Raw genomic sequence first — 18,404 nt, forward strand, 5'->3', positions numbered from 1 at the left:
ATAGGGGACGAGACGTTTCAAGTGGCCGTGAGAGAAACCAAGCTCGACGGGCAATCGCGAAGAACAGGTTTGGTCCGATCGGGACAAATGTTCGAGATCCAAGTTAAGTAGGTGGTATGTTAAGGCGAAGGCGACAGAAGGAAATCAGAATTAGGGGGGGGGTGGTTTAGCGGCCCTCCATGTTACCAGTCAGCTCGGCGACTCGGGCCTTGATGCGGGCGACGCGCGACTCGATGGCTGACAAGAATTAGTATATGGGGGAGTTCAAAATAGGGTTGATGAATTACTTACTCTCTTCACCGCTGGTGTCTCCCTCGTCGGTCCGCTCGGACTGGCTGGTGCGAGTCTCGGGTTCCTCGCTTGTAGCAGCAGCACGCTCGGCAGCGTTCTTACGGATCTGAGCCCACCGGTCGTTCTCCTCAGCAAGGGCCTTTTCTTGGCTGATAAGCGCGGGCTTCTGCCCGTGCCCGTTGGCCAGGGTCTTGGGGGTCTCGACTTCAGCAGCAGCAGGGATAGCAGGGGTCAATGGGGATTCTTCGGGGACGAACGCGGGCTGGTCTACCAAAGGTCCCTGATCAAACTTGGAGAATTCCTGGTCGGCAGCGTTACGCTCGTTGGTGTCGACACGGGACAGAGCATCGTACTCAACACCGCGCCGGGTCTGAGGAGGACCGCGGTTTTCGGGAGAACCGGCCACTGGAGCCGACTCTTCCATCACAGGCTCGACGGGCTGCTGAGGAGTGGAAGGCTTCTCGACCACAGGCTCATGGACTGGAACCGGAGGAGGGGCAGAAGTAGGGGCAGCAGGCGTCTCCGGAACAGGCTTCTTCTTCACTACCGGAGCGGCCTTGAGCGGAGACGACTCCTGAGATTCCTTGGCCTTGGCCTCCAGGGCGGCGCGCGCAGCGGCCACCGAGGAGGTCTCCTTAGCACCAGTGCTCTTCATCGAGGGCTGCTCTGCCCGCTTTTTGTTCGTTCCAAACATGTTCTTGAATCCAGTGTTACCGGTCTTCTTCTTCAGTTTCTTCGACTCATCGGGCGATTGAGGAATAACCTCAGGTGTCTGCTCGTCCACCACTGACTTGGAATCCTTCTTGTTGGTCTCCGGAGGTGCCTCCTTCACAAGCTTCTTCGTCACTGGCTTAGGCGAAGCAGGAAGCGGGGTTGCCATGGCAGTGTCCTTGGGAGGCGGAGGTGGTCCGCTCTTGGAACTGGTGGGTGGAAGGGGAGCAGGCGGCATGGGCTTCTCAGCCGGGGGGTTCAGGAGCAGGCTCAGCCGGCTTCTCATCATCATTAGCAGCACCCAAGCCCGCCTGGCTGTCGCTCAGGTAGGCAGTCCGGTAGGCATTCTTGTCGTAGTTACTCGCCCACTTCATGGCCGAGGAGGCTTCGTTCACAATGCCCGGCTGGAGGGTCATGATCGAGTTAGTCTTAGTGGAATAGGCGTCACTGCGGCCGTTTGTCCTCGCCTCCCTAGCCTCTTCTTCTTGCTCGCGATTTTTCTTCTGAAGAGCAGCAGCAGCGGCCTGGATCCGCTTGTGCTGATCAGGGCCAATGCTGGTCTTGCTTTGAGGCGCTTGGTTGTTGGATCGTTTGTAAGACTCTTCAATAGGAGACACCTTCCTGGCCGAGGACTTGCTGCGGCTCAACTTTGTTCCCTTACGACTTCCAAAGCTGAAGAAACTCTTCTTCTCAACGATTTGCGCACCAGCCTCGGGCTCCGGGGCGGCGCCCTTGATTTGCTCTTCAAGAACGAGCCATTTTGTTTGCCGAATGATGGTCTCAAGGAGTGCGACACGACCGAAGACGGCCTTGCGGGCAAGAGGCTCATCGCCAGACAGACTGGTAATCCACACCCACCAGAACGAGTCATCCATGTCCAGAGTGTTGATGCTGGCCAGCTCGGCAGGCTCCAAGGACGGCTCAGTTTGCAGTGCACGCTTATGCGACTGCGAACTCTGGCCGCGAGCGGCAGCAATAGGCGGGAGAATCTTGTCCGGGGGCAGCAGCAAGGGTCCAACTGAGTTGTTACCTTCATCCGAGAAGCCTGAGGACATGAAGTCCGCCCAGGATGGAGTTGTGGGACGTCCCAGGTCTCCAGTCTGTGATTGAGGAGCAGTCTTGATCCTGGCAGAGATCTCATTCCTGGCGGGTGGCTTATTTTCCTCATCCTCGTCCGACTCAATTGAACCACCGAATCCGATGTCCTCAAAACGGGACCACGAGGCATCCCGCAAGCTGGTGGAGTGCTTCGAGGTCGACACGGTGGACTCGTTCGTTGAGGCAATACACTTCAACACACGCAGACATTCGTCGGTCAGGGCCCGGACGGGGTCTTCATAGTTGGAGAATTCCTGCAGGTGCCAGTGTTCATCGCGATATTCAAAGTTCTTTGCCCTGCGCAGCAAGGCAAAGGGAGTAGGCGACACTGTCTCAACAATCATGACTACTTTGGTGGTCGTAACCTGAAGGAGGGTCGGGGTTTCCGGGGGTACTCAGTGGCCTGCACGAGGCCCTGGAGGGAAATGGGCAGAGACGAGATACCGCTGATGCCACGGGGCATATCAGGCGAGATAGAACGCAGATAGGCGAAGAATAAGTGACTCGTAGCATCGGCGGCACTGCCAAAGAAAGTCAGAAATCGTCAACCAAGGGCAAGGAGAAGACATACGCTGCCCAGTTCTTGTAGGCGGCTTCAAAGCCTTTACCGGTGTCAACATGCTCAAAGGCCCACCAACCAGCGTATCTTGAGAGCTTGCGACCTCCCAGACCATTAGACTTGCCGTGTGCAGCAATGGCAGCCAGGAGATCGAAGAAATCGAAGATAATCTTGGTACGAGCGTCAGAGTCGACGCTAATCGGAATGAAGGTTGCGAAGGCGTCGCGCGCCAGATCAGAATCTAGGTTTCCTTTCAGATGTTGTCCTCCCACGAGTCCAGCGGTTATGTCGTACCTTGTTCGCCAACCTTGAACAGTTCGTACGCCTCCCATGTCACAACACCTCCCGGCAATCTGCTCCAACACCATTTCAAGACACCACAGAGAACCTGTACCAACAAGGATCAGCCCACGCTCGTTTGTAACACCTGGAAACTCCTCACCATCGGCTCGGTGAGCCGCAGCTCCTGCATGAACTCATCTCCGCTGACGGGGGCGCCCTTATCGAAGGACTGGTTGAAGTAGTTACGGACGAAGGTACGGGCGGCGCTGGGGTCGGAGCTCGGACGGAATGGCAGGAGGAGGAACGGGGTATCGAGAGCTACACGCGACGAATGATCAGCAATCCGAAGAATGCGCGTGGTAGCTGTAGCACCACCACATGGTTGAGAACAGAATCGACCCACCTCTGGCTTTCAATTCCTGCGAACAGCCTCTGATGAGGTCTTGCACCTCCTCAGGGCCAACCTCGGTGCGCTGCCAGGCATCCTTCCATCTGGGCTTTGCGGGGACGGGGTCGGCAGCGGTAGGTTTCGACTGCTTCTTGACGGCGTTGGAGTCTTTGCTCCGGAAGACTCGACTAAAGAAAGGCATCTTCGGAATGGCGCGACCGCTATAATTGGCTTCGGTGCGGCGTGGCTGGAGACGGCGAGCTCCGTCTGCTGGGCGTCGGTTCGGGACTTATTTTCTAGCGTCAACAAACCAATTAGCCGTGGATTTCTAACGTGAACTGGACCCGGATATGAAAGACCGACAGATTAATTTGACCGACAGAATGGAGGGGAACGAACAGAGAAATTATAGAAAAAAAAAAAAAAAAAGAAAAAGAAAAAAGAAAAGAAGAACAGGACCCGGGATGGGGGGTTTGTCCTGCAGCCCTCAGGCTCAGGCCAAAAAAAAGAAGGGAAGGGTCCCCTGGTCTGAACCGGGGAAAGAGTCTGTGCTCGACAATTGGAGGCTGCAGAGCAATAGAAAAGAGATGGAGGATCAACCACAATCCAGGACTGCAGAACTGACAGAAAGAAAAGAATAAACGAGGGGGGGGGATAAAAAGTTGAGGAAATGAAGCTCAGGGGTAAAACGGGAGGAAGATCTGGAACTTGGGACTAACCTAGCCGCGATGGTCGAGACCGCCCACAAAGAACTAGAATGGCAACGGGATTGGATCGGCGACCCCCTGGTAAAGCGAGATCGTGAAACAAAACGGAGGTGTGAATCTATCCTATGAGTGTTTGGAATACCAAGTGGTATGTGCTGTGCTGAGAGTGGATGATACTGACGTCGATCATCATCCAAATTGGGGTTATACGATCCAGGGTTCCCGTGCGGGTGCGAGTGACAGGTGATAGGTATTATGGACTCGCTTAGGCAGTACCTTCTACATATATTGGAGATAGTTCGATCGAACGGGCATGGATTAGAGGTGGATCTAGTGACAGGTCAATTGTGGTGGGGTATAGATGAAGTGGCTAGCCATCTATGAGGTATGAGGATGGGAGAACATAGATGCGATACTTGGGTACTTGGGTACTTGGGTACTTGGGTCCGCTCCTCCTGAATTAGGGAATGACAAAGCAATGACAACTCACCGTGGCACCCTTATCAACGTGTCCAATTGTACATAGTCGAATAGTTAGGTAGACATAATCAAAGACATCGACATCGACGACATAGACATGGGGTTAAACATAGACTCAGACTTCGTCATAGACTTGACTGTCTCAAACTAAAGCCCTTCCCCAGACTCAAACGGTTATCGACCCGCAGCCACAACTGTTGAACGTACTGTAGCCATAACTCTTCCAACTATTGAATGCTTAAATTCCTGTGCCCATCACTGCGGATACAGCCAATCATAGAGCTCCATTAGGCTCCACTGTGATGGCCATAAATAGAACGCCTCAGGCAGGGCTGCTGAGATAAGCGTCCCTTCTCCCCTTCTTTTTTCCCTCGATTCTATCTTTAGAATCAACCTTTTCTGCATCGTCAATCAGCCCCCCCATCTCTCCACGGTATCGCATCGGCGGTTCCTGTTATTTCCCAAACTGTGGTCGTCATTCCTTTCCCTGTTGGTCGCGTGGTTATCCACTCTCCCTCTCCCTCCGTCGCCTTTTCAAGTCTTTCTCGTCGCGACTAGAATCGCGCGACAAAGCCCAAGTCACAGTCACACCATAACTGGGAATAGCTTCGGATACTTACTGTGTGGCTGTACTCGCTTTGGAGTCGAGTCGCCTGCGTCTCCCGAGTCGCTAGAAAACTCGTGAAACATTCTCGAGGCGACTCTCTTTCCTGACCCCTCAGTACCCGCGCGCATCCTGCGCTCGTAGTCGTCCAAAATGGGTCGCAGAAAGATCGAGATCAAAGCGATCAAAGATGATCGTAACCGCTCAGTGTAAGCTATGCACTCAACATCCCATCCTACAGATTACTGACTTACTTCATGCAGCACATTCCTGAAGCGAAAGGGTGGCCTATTCAAGAAGGCGCATGAGCTCGCGGTTCTTTGTTCGGTGGACGTCGCCGTCATTATCTTCGGTCACAATAAGAAACTGTACGAGTATTCTTCGTGTGATATGCCCGAGGCCCTGGGGCGCTACCACTACGTGAGTTGGTTTTTTCTTGGTGGCGAAACAATAACTAATCTCACCATCCTCCAGTTCGGTTCTCCCCATGAACACAAAGGACCCGGTGACTTTGAAGGCAAGCGCGACGACGAAGACGAGGAAGACGAGACTACCCCCGCCCCTGAAGAGATGCAAGCCCAACAGAGCCACCCCGCCGTTCCGCCACATCTACAACAGCCCGGTTTCCAACACATTCACCATGCTCCGTCTGCGTCTCCTCCCATTTCCAACGGCCTTCCGATATCCCGACATGGCACTCCTTTGTCACAAGGTGTCTCCCGGCCCACATCTAGAAACCATACTCGTCGCGTCAGCTCGAACCTTGGCCCGCATGGACATGCTACCCCCCCGCCGCCACCTGCTCCCCAGAACGGTTTCGCATACATGTCCAATCCTTCTATGTATAACCCCAATGTTCACTCCGCCATGACACAGCAACGCCCCGGACAATACCAGCAGTATGGTCATCCCCAACCCGGTCCACAGGGAACACCACCTCAGGCTATGCATCACCAGCACGGTATGCCTCCACAACAGATGCCTCCCCATCAAGGTGCACAACATTTCCAACACCCTCACGCGGTAGCTTCGCAACAAATGGGAATGCCACCGGGGTCGCATGCTCCAGTACAGCAAGTCTCGCAGGCCTATATCTCGGAGCCAGGTAGAGGTTCGATGCCACCCGCATATGCACCAGAGTCCCAGGATCGTACGGTTCCAGTAAACGAGGGTTCACAGGATAATGCGCCGGGTGGTTTGAAGGTGGATCATAACCAGTCGCCGCCACAAGGGAAATCCTTCTCAAAGTCCCGCAGTATTTTCACCCCAATTGATGATCGTGGATCCGTTCTTGCCCGTCATTTCGGGGCGGGGGCGCCGACATACGAGTCTCCTCGTGGGAACCAAGCTTTGAGGATGGAATCACAAGGCAATTCACCTGATACCAAACCCACTCCCATGAGTGAGCCTTCACATCCCCAGTCAATGCCCTCGGCGGCCGATCTCAAACCCACTCGGAGTAATAGTGGTGTACACGCATCGAAACGCCCTCAACTAAAGGTCCAGATTCCAAGCGAGAACTCTGATCGGGGCAGTGCGACGGGCGAATCGGGTTCACGGGACTCCGCTGGCAATAACACGGCGACACCTGCCAAAGACAATCCTCCGACGGGAGTGGTCCTACCACCACCATCGCCCTCGGCAGGGGCAATTCTCAGCGCCGGCGCCCAGGGACCTCCAAATCCATTCGCTCGCCCTCCACCGCCGGGTACCACAACTCAAAACAATTCAAATGGGAACAATACCAGCAATACGAACAACGGAAACACCCAGAATAGACACGAGACCCCAATATCTGCTCTCCCAAGCCGATTCATGTCCGACGCTCTTCTCCCATCACCATCCAGTTTCTTTGCCGACGATTGGGCTGCCTTCGGCCGCTCAGGACCAGACTCAAACTTATTGCCCAGCCCATTGAACTTCCCGACACCAGCAGTACAAAGCGGACCCAGCTTCTCTCGCGATGACGAACAAGACAAGAAACGCAAGAGTCCAGATAGCGCATCCGGCGGAGAAGGGACCAGCAAAAAGCCAAAAACGGATGGAAGCTGAAGTTCCTGAATAATGGGTCGTCATACGTCCGGCAATTGACGCGGTCTGCAAAATCTCAAAACCAAAGGATATCCAGGTCGATATCCCCCTTCTTCTTCAATCCTTCTCCACACACCTCTACTTCGTGATCTCTTTCCCTGATTTTGTTGAGCCCAGGATGTTATGCTCTTTATACCCCGTTCTATACCTTCCACTTGATCTTGATTCCTATCTTTTACTTCAACTTCATGTTCTATTCGTCTTTGATATTTATGATCTTCTTATGTCATGGAATTTTGAGTTGATTACACCAGAACGCCTCTTTTCCTTTGTCTCTCTTCTATATTCCTTTGATTTTTCTGTACCGGATGTCTTTTTTTCGATTCTTGGGTATTTTGATTTTTTGGACCGGCGTTGATACGTGCGGATGATGTATATAGGCTTTTTATCACTAGCAACGGAATTCCAGTGTTTCTATGCCATCTCATCTTGTTAATCATTCTTACCAGTCGGAGCAAACAAGTCGCGGAAAAAGTCCTTCGACCACATTCGATACTTAAGACTGTCTGTGGCTGATCTACTTGTACTCATGTGCGATCGACAGGGAATCCCAGAGGATCTACTCCAAGTTCGACCTGAGAATGAAAATGACGTCTCCAGATCAGAAAATGTCATAACCGATTCCAATAACGAAGATGCGGATAGCACCTCTGTATTTGACGTAGACTACGAGTTTGAGGATGATACTACAATACTAAGGGAGTATTCATTCATTTCTGTCGGCGAGAATATCGCACTGCTCACTATGCATCAACTCGTTTAGTTAACTGTGTGCACATAATTGAAAATCCATAGACAACTCGAGCAGTGGAAAAAAAGGTTATCAATACTCCATATAATGAATTAGTTACTGACCGGTGAATATGAAAACCAATAAAGATGTCGCTCGCTCTTTCCACATGTTAATTCAGCGGTAGCACAGCGACCAGAATCATAAGTCTGTCTAAGAAAATGGGCTACACTACTTTATAGCGGGACATAGATTGCTCAGAGCCGAACATCCTAATACGCTAGCGAGTATAGTCAACCTAGCGTCAACGTATAGGAACCAGGGCCGGTATGAGGAGGCCGAGCCGCTCGAGGTGCAGGTTATAGAGACGAGCAAGACGAGGTTCGGCGATGATCATCCCGACATGCTCCTGAGTATGGCCAGCCTGTCTTTCATATGGAAATGTAGGGATCGAAATTTCGACGCTATCGAGTTTTTGAGGGTCTGTGTGGTGAAACAGCAAAGCATCATAGGTCCTGTTCATTCTATTACTGTTTCCAATGCCAGAGCCCTACTAGAATGGGAGACTGGGGATCTGGGTCTCGATGCATGATCAATTGGAACACCAAGATTCCACTTTTACAGCGTAAAATGTAGATATCACTGAATTTGGCTATATAGTTAAATTTATATGCCTCTTACCTACGGTACAGTATAATCAGAAATCATGAATTCAACATCACTCTCCCGTGAAGGCCTGAACACTTGCGTTGTATAAGTCCCGTATTGATGTTTTGTAGGTACCATACACCTTAAGTCAGCAAAACAGCGCCTTTTACCACACCATCTACATTAAACCTAGCGTGTTTTCACGCCAGAGTTCTAGAAGCGTGTCCTTCATGTGAAGTATGGAACAAAATTTCGAATATTAATGCAACACAATGTGACGAAAATTGTCCAGCGAAATGCAATTTTGAAGGTACTATCCGATAGGTTAAAAACTCACGCTTTTATTTCTCGACGCGTGCCCGAAGAGGCTAATATGATAATAAACCATGACTAGCAGTATAGTGGTACATAATGTATTGGGGTGTAAGGCCCAATGAGTCATTGTAAATTAGGGTGCTATCCCATGGAAACTTTTAGGGGCCTGCACGCTTGCCAAAATTTATGTTTGCAATTTATTTCAGACAGCAAGTCAAATGGAGACGGCGCGTTTGCGACTCGACCCGATCGGCCTGCACCATCTGGATGGATTCCACAGAATCTGGACGAACCCAGATGCAACACGCTGGGCGTAAGCCATTCCAAAATTATAACATACATCCTCCAAGACAAGGAAATGACAGTTTCATCAGTACAAAAGGCACCTTGAAAACCATCGACCAAACGTACGCCTGGCTTTCGGGGATGCTACCGGAGAACCGACCCGGCAGCGACAACTACGCAATCTTCATCAAGAATGCGAATAGCGACGAAAGAGCCGTCATCGGCGTGGTAGGTGTATACCGCATCGATCCAACCCCAGAGATAGGGTACATACTCCACCCTGCGGCCTGGGGCAAAGGGTACGCGACAGAAGCTGTGGCGGCATTTATCCAGCACTTCTGGCAAGCTAGACCCGATCTCGACACTATCGAGGCAAAAGTGGACGAGGAGAATTTATCTTCAAGACGTATACTCTACAAGTGTGGTTTTGTTCAGAGTGAAACCATTATAGGAGGGGCTGAGCGAGCATGGCTAGATCCCCCGAAGAGGAATATTGTTATTCATAGACTTAAAAGGACGTGATTGCACTTTTATAAGCAAGGGCACTGTATAGTTGGAAACACCCTTCGCTACGTCTCCTACCACAATAAACATGGCTCGGTCACATTGCCCCTTGTATATTTAATTAGCTGAAATTCAATGTTATTAAACACGATCCGGTCCCATTTACCGATGCCCAGTGCAGTGGAGTGTACCATTTGCATCCTTTGAATTGAGCTGCGGATGCCCTTCATCGATGAGAAATTCCACCACCCGCAGGCTCTTACACTCTACCACGATTGAGAGTGGCGTGCGCTTATCATTGTCCCCCATTTCAATCAAAGCCCCAGCATCTTTTAAACACTGTAATATCTCCAGTTGCCTTCTTTAGCCGCCAAATGTATGATTGTTGTGCCAGTAGCATCAGCCAGGCTCGCAACGTGAATGAGAGAACTTTCAAAATTCACCATCGCTGTAAAGACCCCAAAGGTTGGTTTGTCACGCATCATAACGCCCTCCCTCAGCCAAGCTACAGCACCCATGGACAGCTGGTATAATGACGTGTCTATGCTTAGGGAGGCTGGTATGGGTCCGTTGGGCTAATCACAACGCATATATGATTACATCCCTGTAGCCTCGTTACTTTGCTGTGCTTACGAGTAGTCTACCTAAAGTTTGCGTCAATCTAAGAATGCGCAGTACCGATACTTAGCATATCTAGAAAGAATAAATCTTTGATGGGTCCAACACGCCTACTGGAGAGGAAGGGCCGAGATAAACTGTAACATTGCCTGGTTCTAAGCCAGCCCACTACTATAGGCCGCTCTAATGAGAATGAGAGCCCTGAATTTATGAACATCCTGTTGCTAGCCCAGTCGAAAGCCTATCCACCGAGGGGCTGAGTGCAGATTCTAAGACGCCGACTGTCTCAGATGGGGGCTCGTGGTTCAATGGTTTATTTGGTGAGGCTTTGAATACCCTCCTTTGCACCTCTGAACTTGCAAATGAGGTGGGATAGTTCCTCGATTAGGACGATTAGGCCGGCGATGCTACCAGCTGTGGACAGCGAATCAGACATACCCGTAGGGAAACACCTGGATAAGTGCTTAAAGTATCGTCAGCGAGCTAGATGGTGGTCGGATGCGGGCGGGGGTTGCACATATTATAACGGCACTGCCCCGGCGAGGCTATCACAAGGCTGCGCGACAAGGCTGTGACGAGGCTGCATCTCACCTGCAGCATTAGAGCACGCATTACAATCATTCATCAACGGAATATGTCAATTTATCAATGCTTGCCTCGAGGCAAGCTGATTCATATTAAGACGTCGTAGAAATGAATTTAATGGGTGCAATAGATACTCTAGTACTGTCAACTCTCGTGAGCACCACACCCTGAAGCTGCACCATATCGTGAGCAGCACCCCTTTTCCATGGATGCCCCACTTTAATTGAATTATGCTATATCTAAGAAGGCAAAGCTACACCCATGACTGTGTGCAAGAATTCACGAGAGTTGACTGTATATGCTGTGCCGGTGAGAAAAAGGCAACAAATGGTGCGGGCAGTGTGTCAGCGGAAATCCATCATCCAGAGTAACCTACGTATATGCCTTACTGACGTCCCTTCTTGAAATTACCTACTCTATTCAATCAACCCAACCAAACCCATCAGAGCAAGGTTTTTATAAAAAAAAACCGAGGTAGGCAAGATACCTAAGAAAGAACCTGAGACTTTTTCAACCACTCATGCGCCTCTGCATAAATTGCCTGCGCAATTTCCTCCCTCTTCTTCCTACTATTACCCCCCTTCTTCCTCGGCGACGCATGGGTAAACCCATGCGGACACCCCCTGGCTAACGTCCACTTATACCTGCCCACCTCAAAGTCCTCCTCCTGCTCCACCCCGACTCTATTATCCAACCCGGCCAACCCATGAATCATCTCCTGCGTCTCCAACCGGAGCATATCCCACTGCGCCCCAATCATATAAATCCATGGCGGCAGCTCATCCCTCCCCGCATACACTGGACTGAGCAGTGGATCCCTCCGATTCTGCCCTACACTCACATACCCCCAGTCCAGCCACCAGGAGATCTTTTCTAGCGTATCCTTCACCAGACTAGCTTTGTACGGTCTCGAATCTAGCTTTTCATTGGGTGGGTGGCCGAAATCTACGATGGGGTAGTATACTACTGCTGCTTTGATCAGGTCTTTCAGACCGGGGGTTTGCGAGGCAGATAACGCGAGGTTGCCGCCTGCGCTGAAGCCGCCGATGGCGATGCGCGAGTGGTCAATTGGGAGGGAGTCATCTGCTAGCACGCACTTGGCTACCTCGGTAACATCAAAGGTGGCTGTTGGGAAGGGGTGGAGCGGCGCCTTGCGATAATTGAGGCTGACGACTAGCATTCCGGTGCGGTTAGCCCAGGCGCTGCAGAAGGGATCGTCGATGGTGGCGTCACATAGTGCGAAGCCGCCGCCGTGGATATTGAGGTAGAGTGGGAGGAGTTGGCGCTGGGCGGGGTTGTAGGAACGCGGGTAGAAAATGCGGGTTTCCAGGGTTGAGCGGCATGCGTAGCGCTTGGTGAGAGTTGGTTGGGTGCCCGGTTGAAGGGAGTTGATGAGGCGGAGATAGAGGAAGTAGAGGGTGGCTAGGGATTTCAGCAGCCAGAGTTGGAAGAAACAGCTTAGGCGGTGCGCGAGGGATAGTCGCTCTTTTGGGAGAGGAGGGATGGATTTCTCCATCGCTATTTCGTCCTTATCTGAATTCTCGATCATTGTGCTGGGCACTGATGGTGGAGGAGAAGGAGAGAGGCGGAGGGGCGGTGGTGAAAGGAAGAATCGAGTTGTTAGCGGTGCAAAGTCAGTCGGGCGAGAGCTGTGATGGATGAATGAATCTGTTGGGATACAGCGAGGATGACTAGTACGTGTTTGTCATAGCATGAGCAGTACTAATCGCTCTGTTGGGCTAGTCGAGTTCTTTGTTTTATGAACTCTAGGCCAACCCCACCAAGCCCTTATCCTACCGAGAAAAGGATCACCATCTCTCCATTCTCAAGAGTCATAGTCACCTACACTATGGGCGTAGATCATTCCTTGAGTCCCGAGGCTTATTTTTCTAAAGCCTTTGTTCATGCGTGCCATACCGGTGAACCGTCAAGGGTCCAGGAATTCCTCGCCAGCGGGCGAGTAACTGCCGAGGATCTCGATCAGGGACACGGGGCCGCAACTAGACAGGCGCACGCAGAGATCGTGGCTACACTCTTCGATACCGGTGCTAGCGTGTCAGACTGGGCGATAAGCGCTCTCCACGGCAGGTCGAAGCAGGACCTACCTGTTATACTACTAGACGCGGGTGCAGACCCTACAGCGCGATCTGCAGGCAAGCGCTACTATGGCGAACCCCCTTCAGCGGTCGCTAAGCATCAGCAAAATCCTGAGATTAAAGAAAAGCTACTTGATCTCCTCCGGTCTGAAAAATTGCAGGACGAATGAATGAAACGTGAATCGCTTATTTCGAGTTGGAGTATTTGGGCCGGCGCTTAGCACGACATAAGTGCAAGACATGGACCAAATCTGTGGACACACCTTTCCGCCCCAGGTTTATCTGTCGGTGAAGGCTGGTTGGCTGTTCGTTTTGGAATACATTCCCACAATCACATTCAGGCTGGCCCCTTAGTGTTGACTCCCTTTTTTGGCCCCAAAATCGCCAGTAAGTCTACTGTAGTTAGCCAATCCCGATATTTTTGGACGATCCGCCTGGGATCCATGCTTCAATGTTCAGACTATTCATCAGACCGTATTTCCCACTAATTGATATCTCCACTTATGATTTATACCAACTGAAAACCACAATCGTGATCGGTTTCAATGGCCACATGTGCCAAGGCTCCAGAGTCCATTCGGTTATTGACGGCGGTTAGGTAAAAGATCGGCCATTCTTATCAGATACCAAGAGACCAACACTATAACAGGGAAGAATTTGTTTCATGGCAACAGATAGGTGAAAATTCTTCTTGTATCGGCATTACCCGTAAGCACTGGATGAGAGTGGCATCCGGTGGCGAGAGATAGTTACTGGCTTCTTCGTGCCAGCTTACGCTTTAATTCGCAGCCAAATCGTCGCATGGTTTTATCACCTCCTTACATTGATTGTCACCTACCATCCACTAGCGCTCTACTTTCTTTCTCAATTCACAACTTCTCTCATGACTTCCACCCACACCAGTGCTGAACACCCCGAAATAAGCAACAAACGTCCAACGACAACCTACCTCTCAGAAGGGAAAGAAGACGAAGAACGCCACCTGGATAGACCATCTCCCCCTCACAAGATGAAGATGAGAAGCCGCAACCCAAATCTCTCAAATACTAATCGCGTAAGACTCGATGTGCTTGCTCAACCTGGCGTGGGCCGTTATGCAACCCCCAATTTAGCGTGGCAAAAAAATTCTCTTCGATCGCGTCTATAGCGGCCTTCCAATATAGATCGGATTCTGGGGTGTAGAAAAGTGCGATAGATTATATACCCCCATGGCCAGCGCTTATTCTCTTTTCTTAGAATTGAAGTGGCATCACATCTGCCGCTTTGGAACCCGCGCTCTGATTGGACTTTGCGTAGACTCTGTAATTGATCTGCTCAGTTTCGCCAGATAGAAGATCCCCGGACTGGGACGTCCATAGCGTGGCCCAGCTCTCATGATGGTATAGCCATTTGAAGAAGACAGGCTCTAGCGATTGTGGCATTGTTGAAGGAAAGTGAAAATTTGTAAATTAATCGTCGATTATTAGCAAGGGAAAGGAGTTACCTTTATAATACACGGCGGGCTAGCTATTCCTGACAGCGCCTAGCATTCAAAGTCCGTCTTCTTAGCATCAAGGGGCTTACAGGGCCCAGATGTAACCGTGAATATTGTACTCATTAGGTGCTTCACATTCACGTAGGCCTTTCCATCAGTTATGGATTAATCCATCCCATAAGCTAATAAACCTGACCAAACGCAGGCGGTAGACACTTTTGACTCATGCAGTATTTCTGTTGTCACCAGGTGGTGGTGGAAAAAAAATCTTCGTATACGAAGATCTAGTTGGTTTGCATCATCCGTGAATCGAACACGGGCCTCGTCGATGGCAACGACGAATTCTACCACTAGACCAATGATGCTAGTTGATATTTGTGGGTCGACTGATCAAATTCTAAACTCCTGACATCTTCGCATCTATTTGAATCTTTGTTCCAGTGGAAGTGGTCTGATTAATATTTCGAGCGATTGACAGAAGTATTGGCTACTTGCGGCAATATATCCGCATAGGGGTCTGTACCAGGTACATTCACCCCGGCAGCACAGATAGGTCTCAAAACGCACCATCGAACAACGCCAACCCCATTTATTCACGCCTTGACGATCCTTCAACAATATACTCATCATTAAACTGGGATTCCGTTCAACCGAACGAAGTTGATCAAACCAGCTCGGCCAATCGGCCAGAGGAAGTCAATTCTGATGCGGAGCCGCACACCCTGCAATATCCCATTCAATACATGTGTTTCAACAGACTGAAGACGCATTTGGCTCATATGGAAATGCAATCTATTTTTTGTCCTCTTGCCCCACCTCGAAGTTATGTCAATTACAAAATAGCAATGCTTAGCCTTAGCTTATAATAAATACTCACCCTGGGATCTGGAACACATTGCCAGCGCCTGACTTTGATGCTGGGGGAGAAAGTCATTATTCAAGGGAAAGATCTCCTAAATAGGTACCACCGGACTGAGGCGTTTTCTCTGTCTTTAGACAGAAATGAATCTTAGCTGAAACATGACCGCATGAGTTCTATTTCATCGTAATCAAGTAATGTAGCCGAAGGCGATCTAGTGTAACTAAAACAGCCAACTATAACAATAAGTCTCCAATTACAGTCAGAGAGGAGAACTCGGGGTTCGGTGATTGATTGATTGCGGGGTAACGAAGGCCGCATACGCCGAGATCAGTATAAAAGGTCATGACGCGGGTGGCCCCCGCTCATCCTTCTACACCTCGATTCCACCAAGGTACACATTAAGTATAAGCTTAATTCCCACGCGATGACTCTTACTGGTAGCTGCATGTGTGGTGGCGTCCACTATACCGCTGATGGTTAGTTCATTAGATGTCGAGATTCGAGATTGATGGGGCTAATTGCGTGCTAGTGGACAAGTACTTGTCGGCGCTTTGCCATTGCACTGATTGCCAGAAGGTGAGGGAACCAATTGATAATATTTTTGAGGCAATGAACGGATTCTAACAGCGAAAAGTGGACTGGAGGCGCATTCACTTCCAACGCTGTCGTGCCCCGCACCAGCTTGAAGATGACTAAGGGTAAGCTCTCTCTATGGCTCAAATGTCTCAATCATCAAGCTAATATGCAATTCCACCTTGCTAGGAAGCCCTAGTACCTACGATGCTGTTGGTGATAGTGGCAAAATCAACAAACACTTTTTCTGCCCTACCTGTGGATCGAGTCTGTACACCGAGCTGGAGCTCATGCCAGATATGACCTGTATCAAGGCCGGCGGCTTGGACAACGGCGAAGCCAACCTAGGCGGTAAGGTCGATATTGAATTCTATGTCAAGGACCGCCCTAGCTATCTGGCTGCTGTTGAGGGCGCCAAGCAGGAATCGGCGTTTGGTGGTTAAGTTATCCGCGGAACCGGCGTTTGATGCATGATGCGGGGGTGGAGAGCTGTAGGAGCGAAGCCAGTTTATGCATTCAATGTTTTGGTTTGGGTGCTGAGTGGGGTGGGGGAGACGAAAGGGCTTCGGGTAATGACGAAGGGTTCCTAGCCCACGCTGGGCGCTAACTGGTTCATCTCTTTCCGAGATCCTTTACCCATCGACCTTTCAACAATTACGAGATCCCCAATCTTGGGAATCTCTTGCCAATGGATTATACTTCTAGTGGCGGGTCAACTGATAGCGAGGAAATGGCCCTACGGCCCCATTACTACGCTAATTTACCGAGAAAATAGAGCTCATTCATATGCCAGCGGGGTCGCCTAATTTTGATCCGCCACAAGTCCAGTATATGCTGAGGATTCTTAAGTAATATCAGCGAATGACTCCCCTTCACTGTCTGCTCGCTGCACATTAGCTTGTCGCTGCGCAAAAGAAGGAAAGCTTGGCTCGGATTGATTCAGTTTTGCTTTCTCTGCCTCGAACCAGACTTCAGCAGGGCTTAAGGAAACAGCACCAGCTACTGCCCTCCTCTTTTTCTAAGCTGATACATCTTCCCAACCACTTCTAGGTTGCGCTTTCAGTGGTATAGAGGGGCCTCCGAGATAGTAAGAGTAGCATTCATCGTAAGGCAGCGTCCGCTCTTCACCTAAACGAGTAATCTCAAAGCCCTGAGTATCCAAGCTCTCAAAGAACTGACCCAGCACTGTTTTATTGTTTGGCATTCGAAAAGATTCGTCTGCTCTGTCTGGCAAAGAAATGTGTATCGTGAAATATGAGGGCGGCGTTATCTCAACTTCATTTGGCCACTCGTCATGTCCCGGGTTGAGATTCCCGTAGGCCAGGCTACTCTCATTGTTTTTAGAGTGGCCAGGATGCACATTGAAATTTTCATTCGTGGACAAGTCCATGTCCTCCATTCCCTCGAAAGTAAAATTGTTACTTGCTCCTGGAAAATCATTTGAAGAGTTATTCGGGCTTTGGATCGTAATGACGTTAAGATAACTAAAGAAAGCACGGAAGACTGCCTGTCGTACAAAGACCGCTGACATTCGGGGTTGCCCTGGTGGATCTCAGGTTGAGGCTGGATCAGCTTTTTCATCACTGCTTGGCCAACTTCGAGGTATATCCTGTCCTGGAAAAAAGTTCCAAGTGTTGAAATGGGATAGTGAATGGCTTTAAAGCGCTCAAAAATTCCAACCCGCTGCTCAGGGTCTGTAATGCACGGAAATATCCTATTTTTTTGCATCTCTTCATTCAAGTAATGTAAATCTTGGCTGGACACACCAGGAGCACGAGACCTGATTTTGCGCACGGAAACGGCGTCGACAGCTGCCAAGAGTGTAAGGTCGCGGTTCATTAATTCACAAAACGTCTTCTTGATGAGATTTAAATAGGAAATGAGTGGCTGTTCCATTAGTCTGCGTTAGTTTCCAAAACTCTAAAGTGGCTTTCACTTTACATTACCTCATTATATTTCATCGCCCCTAATTTGTGTAAAAGTCCAATATGCATATCTGCCCAAAGACCAGGTATTGGGAGGAGTGAGTCGAAAGCTTCGGCAAGTTCTTTGTTGCGTTTGAAGAATGCTTTCAGATATTGTCGTTTCCGGCTTCCTGAGCCATTTTCCAAGACAGATCACCAATGCTTAAGTGCTGGAACATTACGAACACCATCAAGACTCCCTGAATAAAGCCGAATCTTATGGTAAATCAGACCATCTGGCGGTTAACGATCATTGGGAAACCGTTCGCGAAGACAGCGAAGGAACTCTCTCTGGAGACCAGGATTCTCGCTCATAGCATTATTAGGATCACTATCTATCCCAAGAACCTTATCAGTCCTACTAGAGAGGCGAGTAATACTTCTTCACATAACGTCTACTCACTGCCTAATCCAGTCACGTAAACATCGACGACCCACCAAGGATCATAGCCCTCGAGTTGGCTCCGAGCTGCAAGAATAACATTCACATGGTCGAGAGCAAGAAGCCGATATCCACAGTCCACGTTTAATTAATAAGG

The 18,404-nt window shown here is 50.0% G+C and overlaps 7 protein-coding genes across 7 annotated transcripts; 4 read left to right on the top strand and 3 right to left on the bottom strand.

Moving 5' to 3' along the window:
- Positions 1 to 166: 166 nt before the first annotated feature.
- Positions 167 to 1,240, bottom strand: N7443_007615 (uncharacterized protein; the record flags this gene model as incomplete). The annotated part of the gene is made up of 2 exons (XM_056887671.1): positions 167 to 237; positions 292 to 1,240. 2 exons carry the CDS (start codon positions 1,238 to 1,240, stop codon positions 167 to 169), a joined length of 1,020 nt encoding a protein of 339 aa, XP_056739362.1.
- A 7-nt stretch (positions 1,241 to 1,247) lies between these two features.
- Positions 1,248 to 3,531, bottom strand: N7443_007616 (DUF1708 domain-containing protein; the record flags this gene model as incomplete). Its single annotated transcript, XM_056887672.1, has 6 exons — positions 1,248 to 2,397; positions 2,451 to 2,621; positions 2,672 to 2,900; positions 2,954 to 3,047; positions 3,102 to 3,259; positions 3,345 to 3,531. The coding sequence occupies 6 exons, from the start codon at positions 3,529 to 3,531 to the stop codon at positions 1,248 to 1,250; spliced, it is 1,989 nt and encodes a 662-aa protein (XP_056739363.1).
- A 1,742-nt stretch (positions 3,532 to 5,273) lies between these two features.
- rlmA (SRF-type transcription factor RlmA) lies at positions 5,274 to 7,172 on the top strand (the record flags this gene model as incomplete). The annotated part of the gene is made up of 3 exons (XM_056887673.1): positions 5,274 to 5,329; positions 5,384 to 5,540; positions 5,595 to 7,172. 3 exons carry the CDS (start codon positions 5,274 to 5,276, stop codon positions 7,170 to 7,172), a joined length of 1,791 nt encoding a protein of 596 aa, XP_056739364.1.
- Positions 7,173 to 9,122: 1,950 nt separating this feature from the next.
- N7443_007618 (GNAT family N-acetyltransferase) lies at positions 9,123 to 9,711 on the top strand (the record flags this gene model as incomplete). Its single annotated transcript, XM_056887674.1, has 2 exons — positions 9,123 to 9,217; positions 9,279 to 9,711. The coding sequence occupies 2 exons, from the start codon at positions 9,123 to 9,125 to the stop codon at positions 9,709 to 9,711; spliced, it is 528 nt and encodes a 175-aa protein (XP_056739365.1).
- A 1,672-nt stretch (positions 9,712 to 11,383) lies between these two features.
- N7443_007619 (uncharacterized protein) lies at positions 11,384 to 12,445 on the bottom strand (the record flags this gene model as incomplete). The annotated part of the gene is made up of 1 exon (XM_056887675.1): positions 11,384 to 12,445. The coding sequence occupies one exon, from the start codon at positions 12,443 to 12,445 to the stop codon at positions 11,384 to 11,386; it is 1,062 nt and encodes a 353-aa protein (XP_056739366.1).
- A 300-nt stretch (positions 12,446 to 12,745) lies between these two features.
- Positions 12,746 to 13,162, top strand: N7443_007620 (uncharacterized protein; the record flags this gene model as incomplete). Its single annotated transcript, XM_056887676.1, has 1 exon — positions 12,746 to 13,162. The coding sequence occupies one exon, from the start codon at positions 12,746 to 12,748 to the stop codon at positions 13,160 to 13,162; it is 417 nt and encodes a 138-aa protein (XP_056739367.1).
- Positions 13,163 to 15,752: 2,590 nt separating this feature from the next.
- On the top strand, positions 15,753 to 16,344 carry N7443_007621 (GFA family protein; the record flags this gene model as incomplete). The annotated part of the gene is made up of 4 exons (XM_056887677.1): positions 15,753 to 15,804; positions 15,858 to 15,904; positions 15,963 to 16,026; positions 16,091 to 16,344. 4 exons carry the CDS (start codon positions 15,753 to 15,755, stop codon positions 16,342 to 16,344), a joined length of 417 nt encoding a protein of 138 aa, XP_056739368.1.
- Positions 16,345 to 18,404: the final 2,060 nt, after the last annotated feature.

This window comes from Penicillium atrosanguineum (genome assembly GCF_028827265.1).
Source record: "Penicillium atrosanguineum strain IBT 20685 chromosome Unknown utg000006l_segment0_segment0, whole genome shotgun sequence".
Classification (NCBI taxonomy): domain Eukaryota; kingdom Fungi; phylum Ascomycota; class Eurotiomycetes; order Eurotiales; family Aspergillaceae; genus Penicillium; species Penicillium atrosanguineum.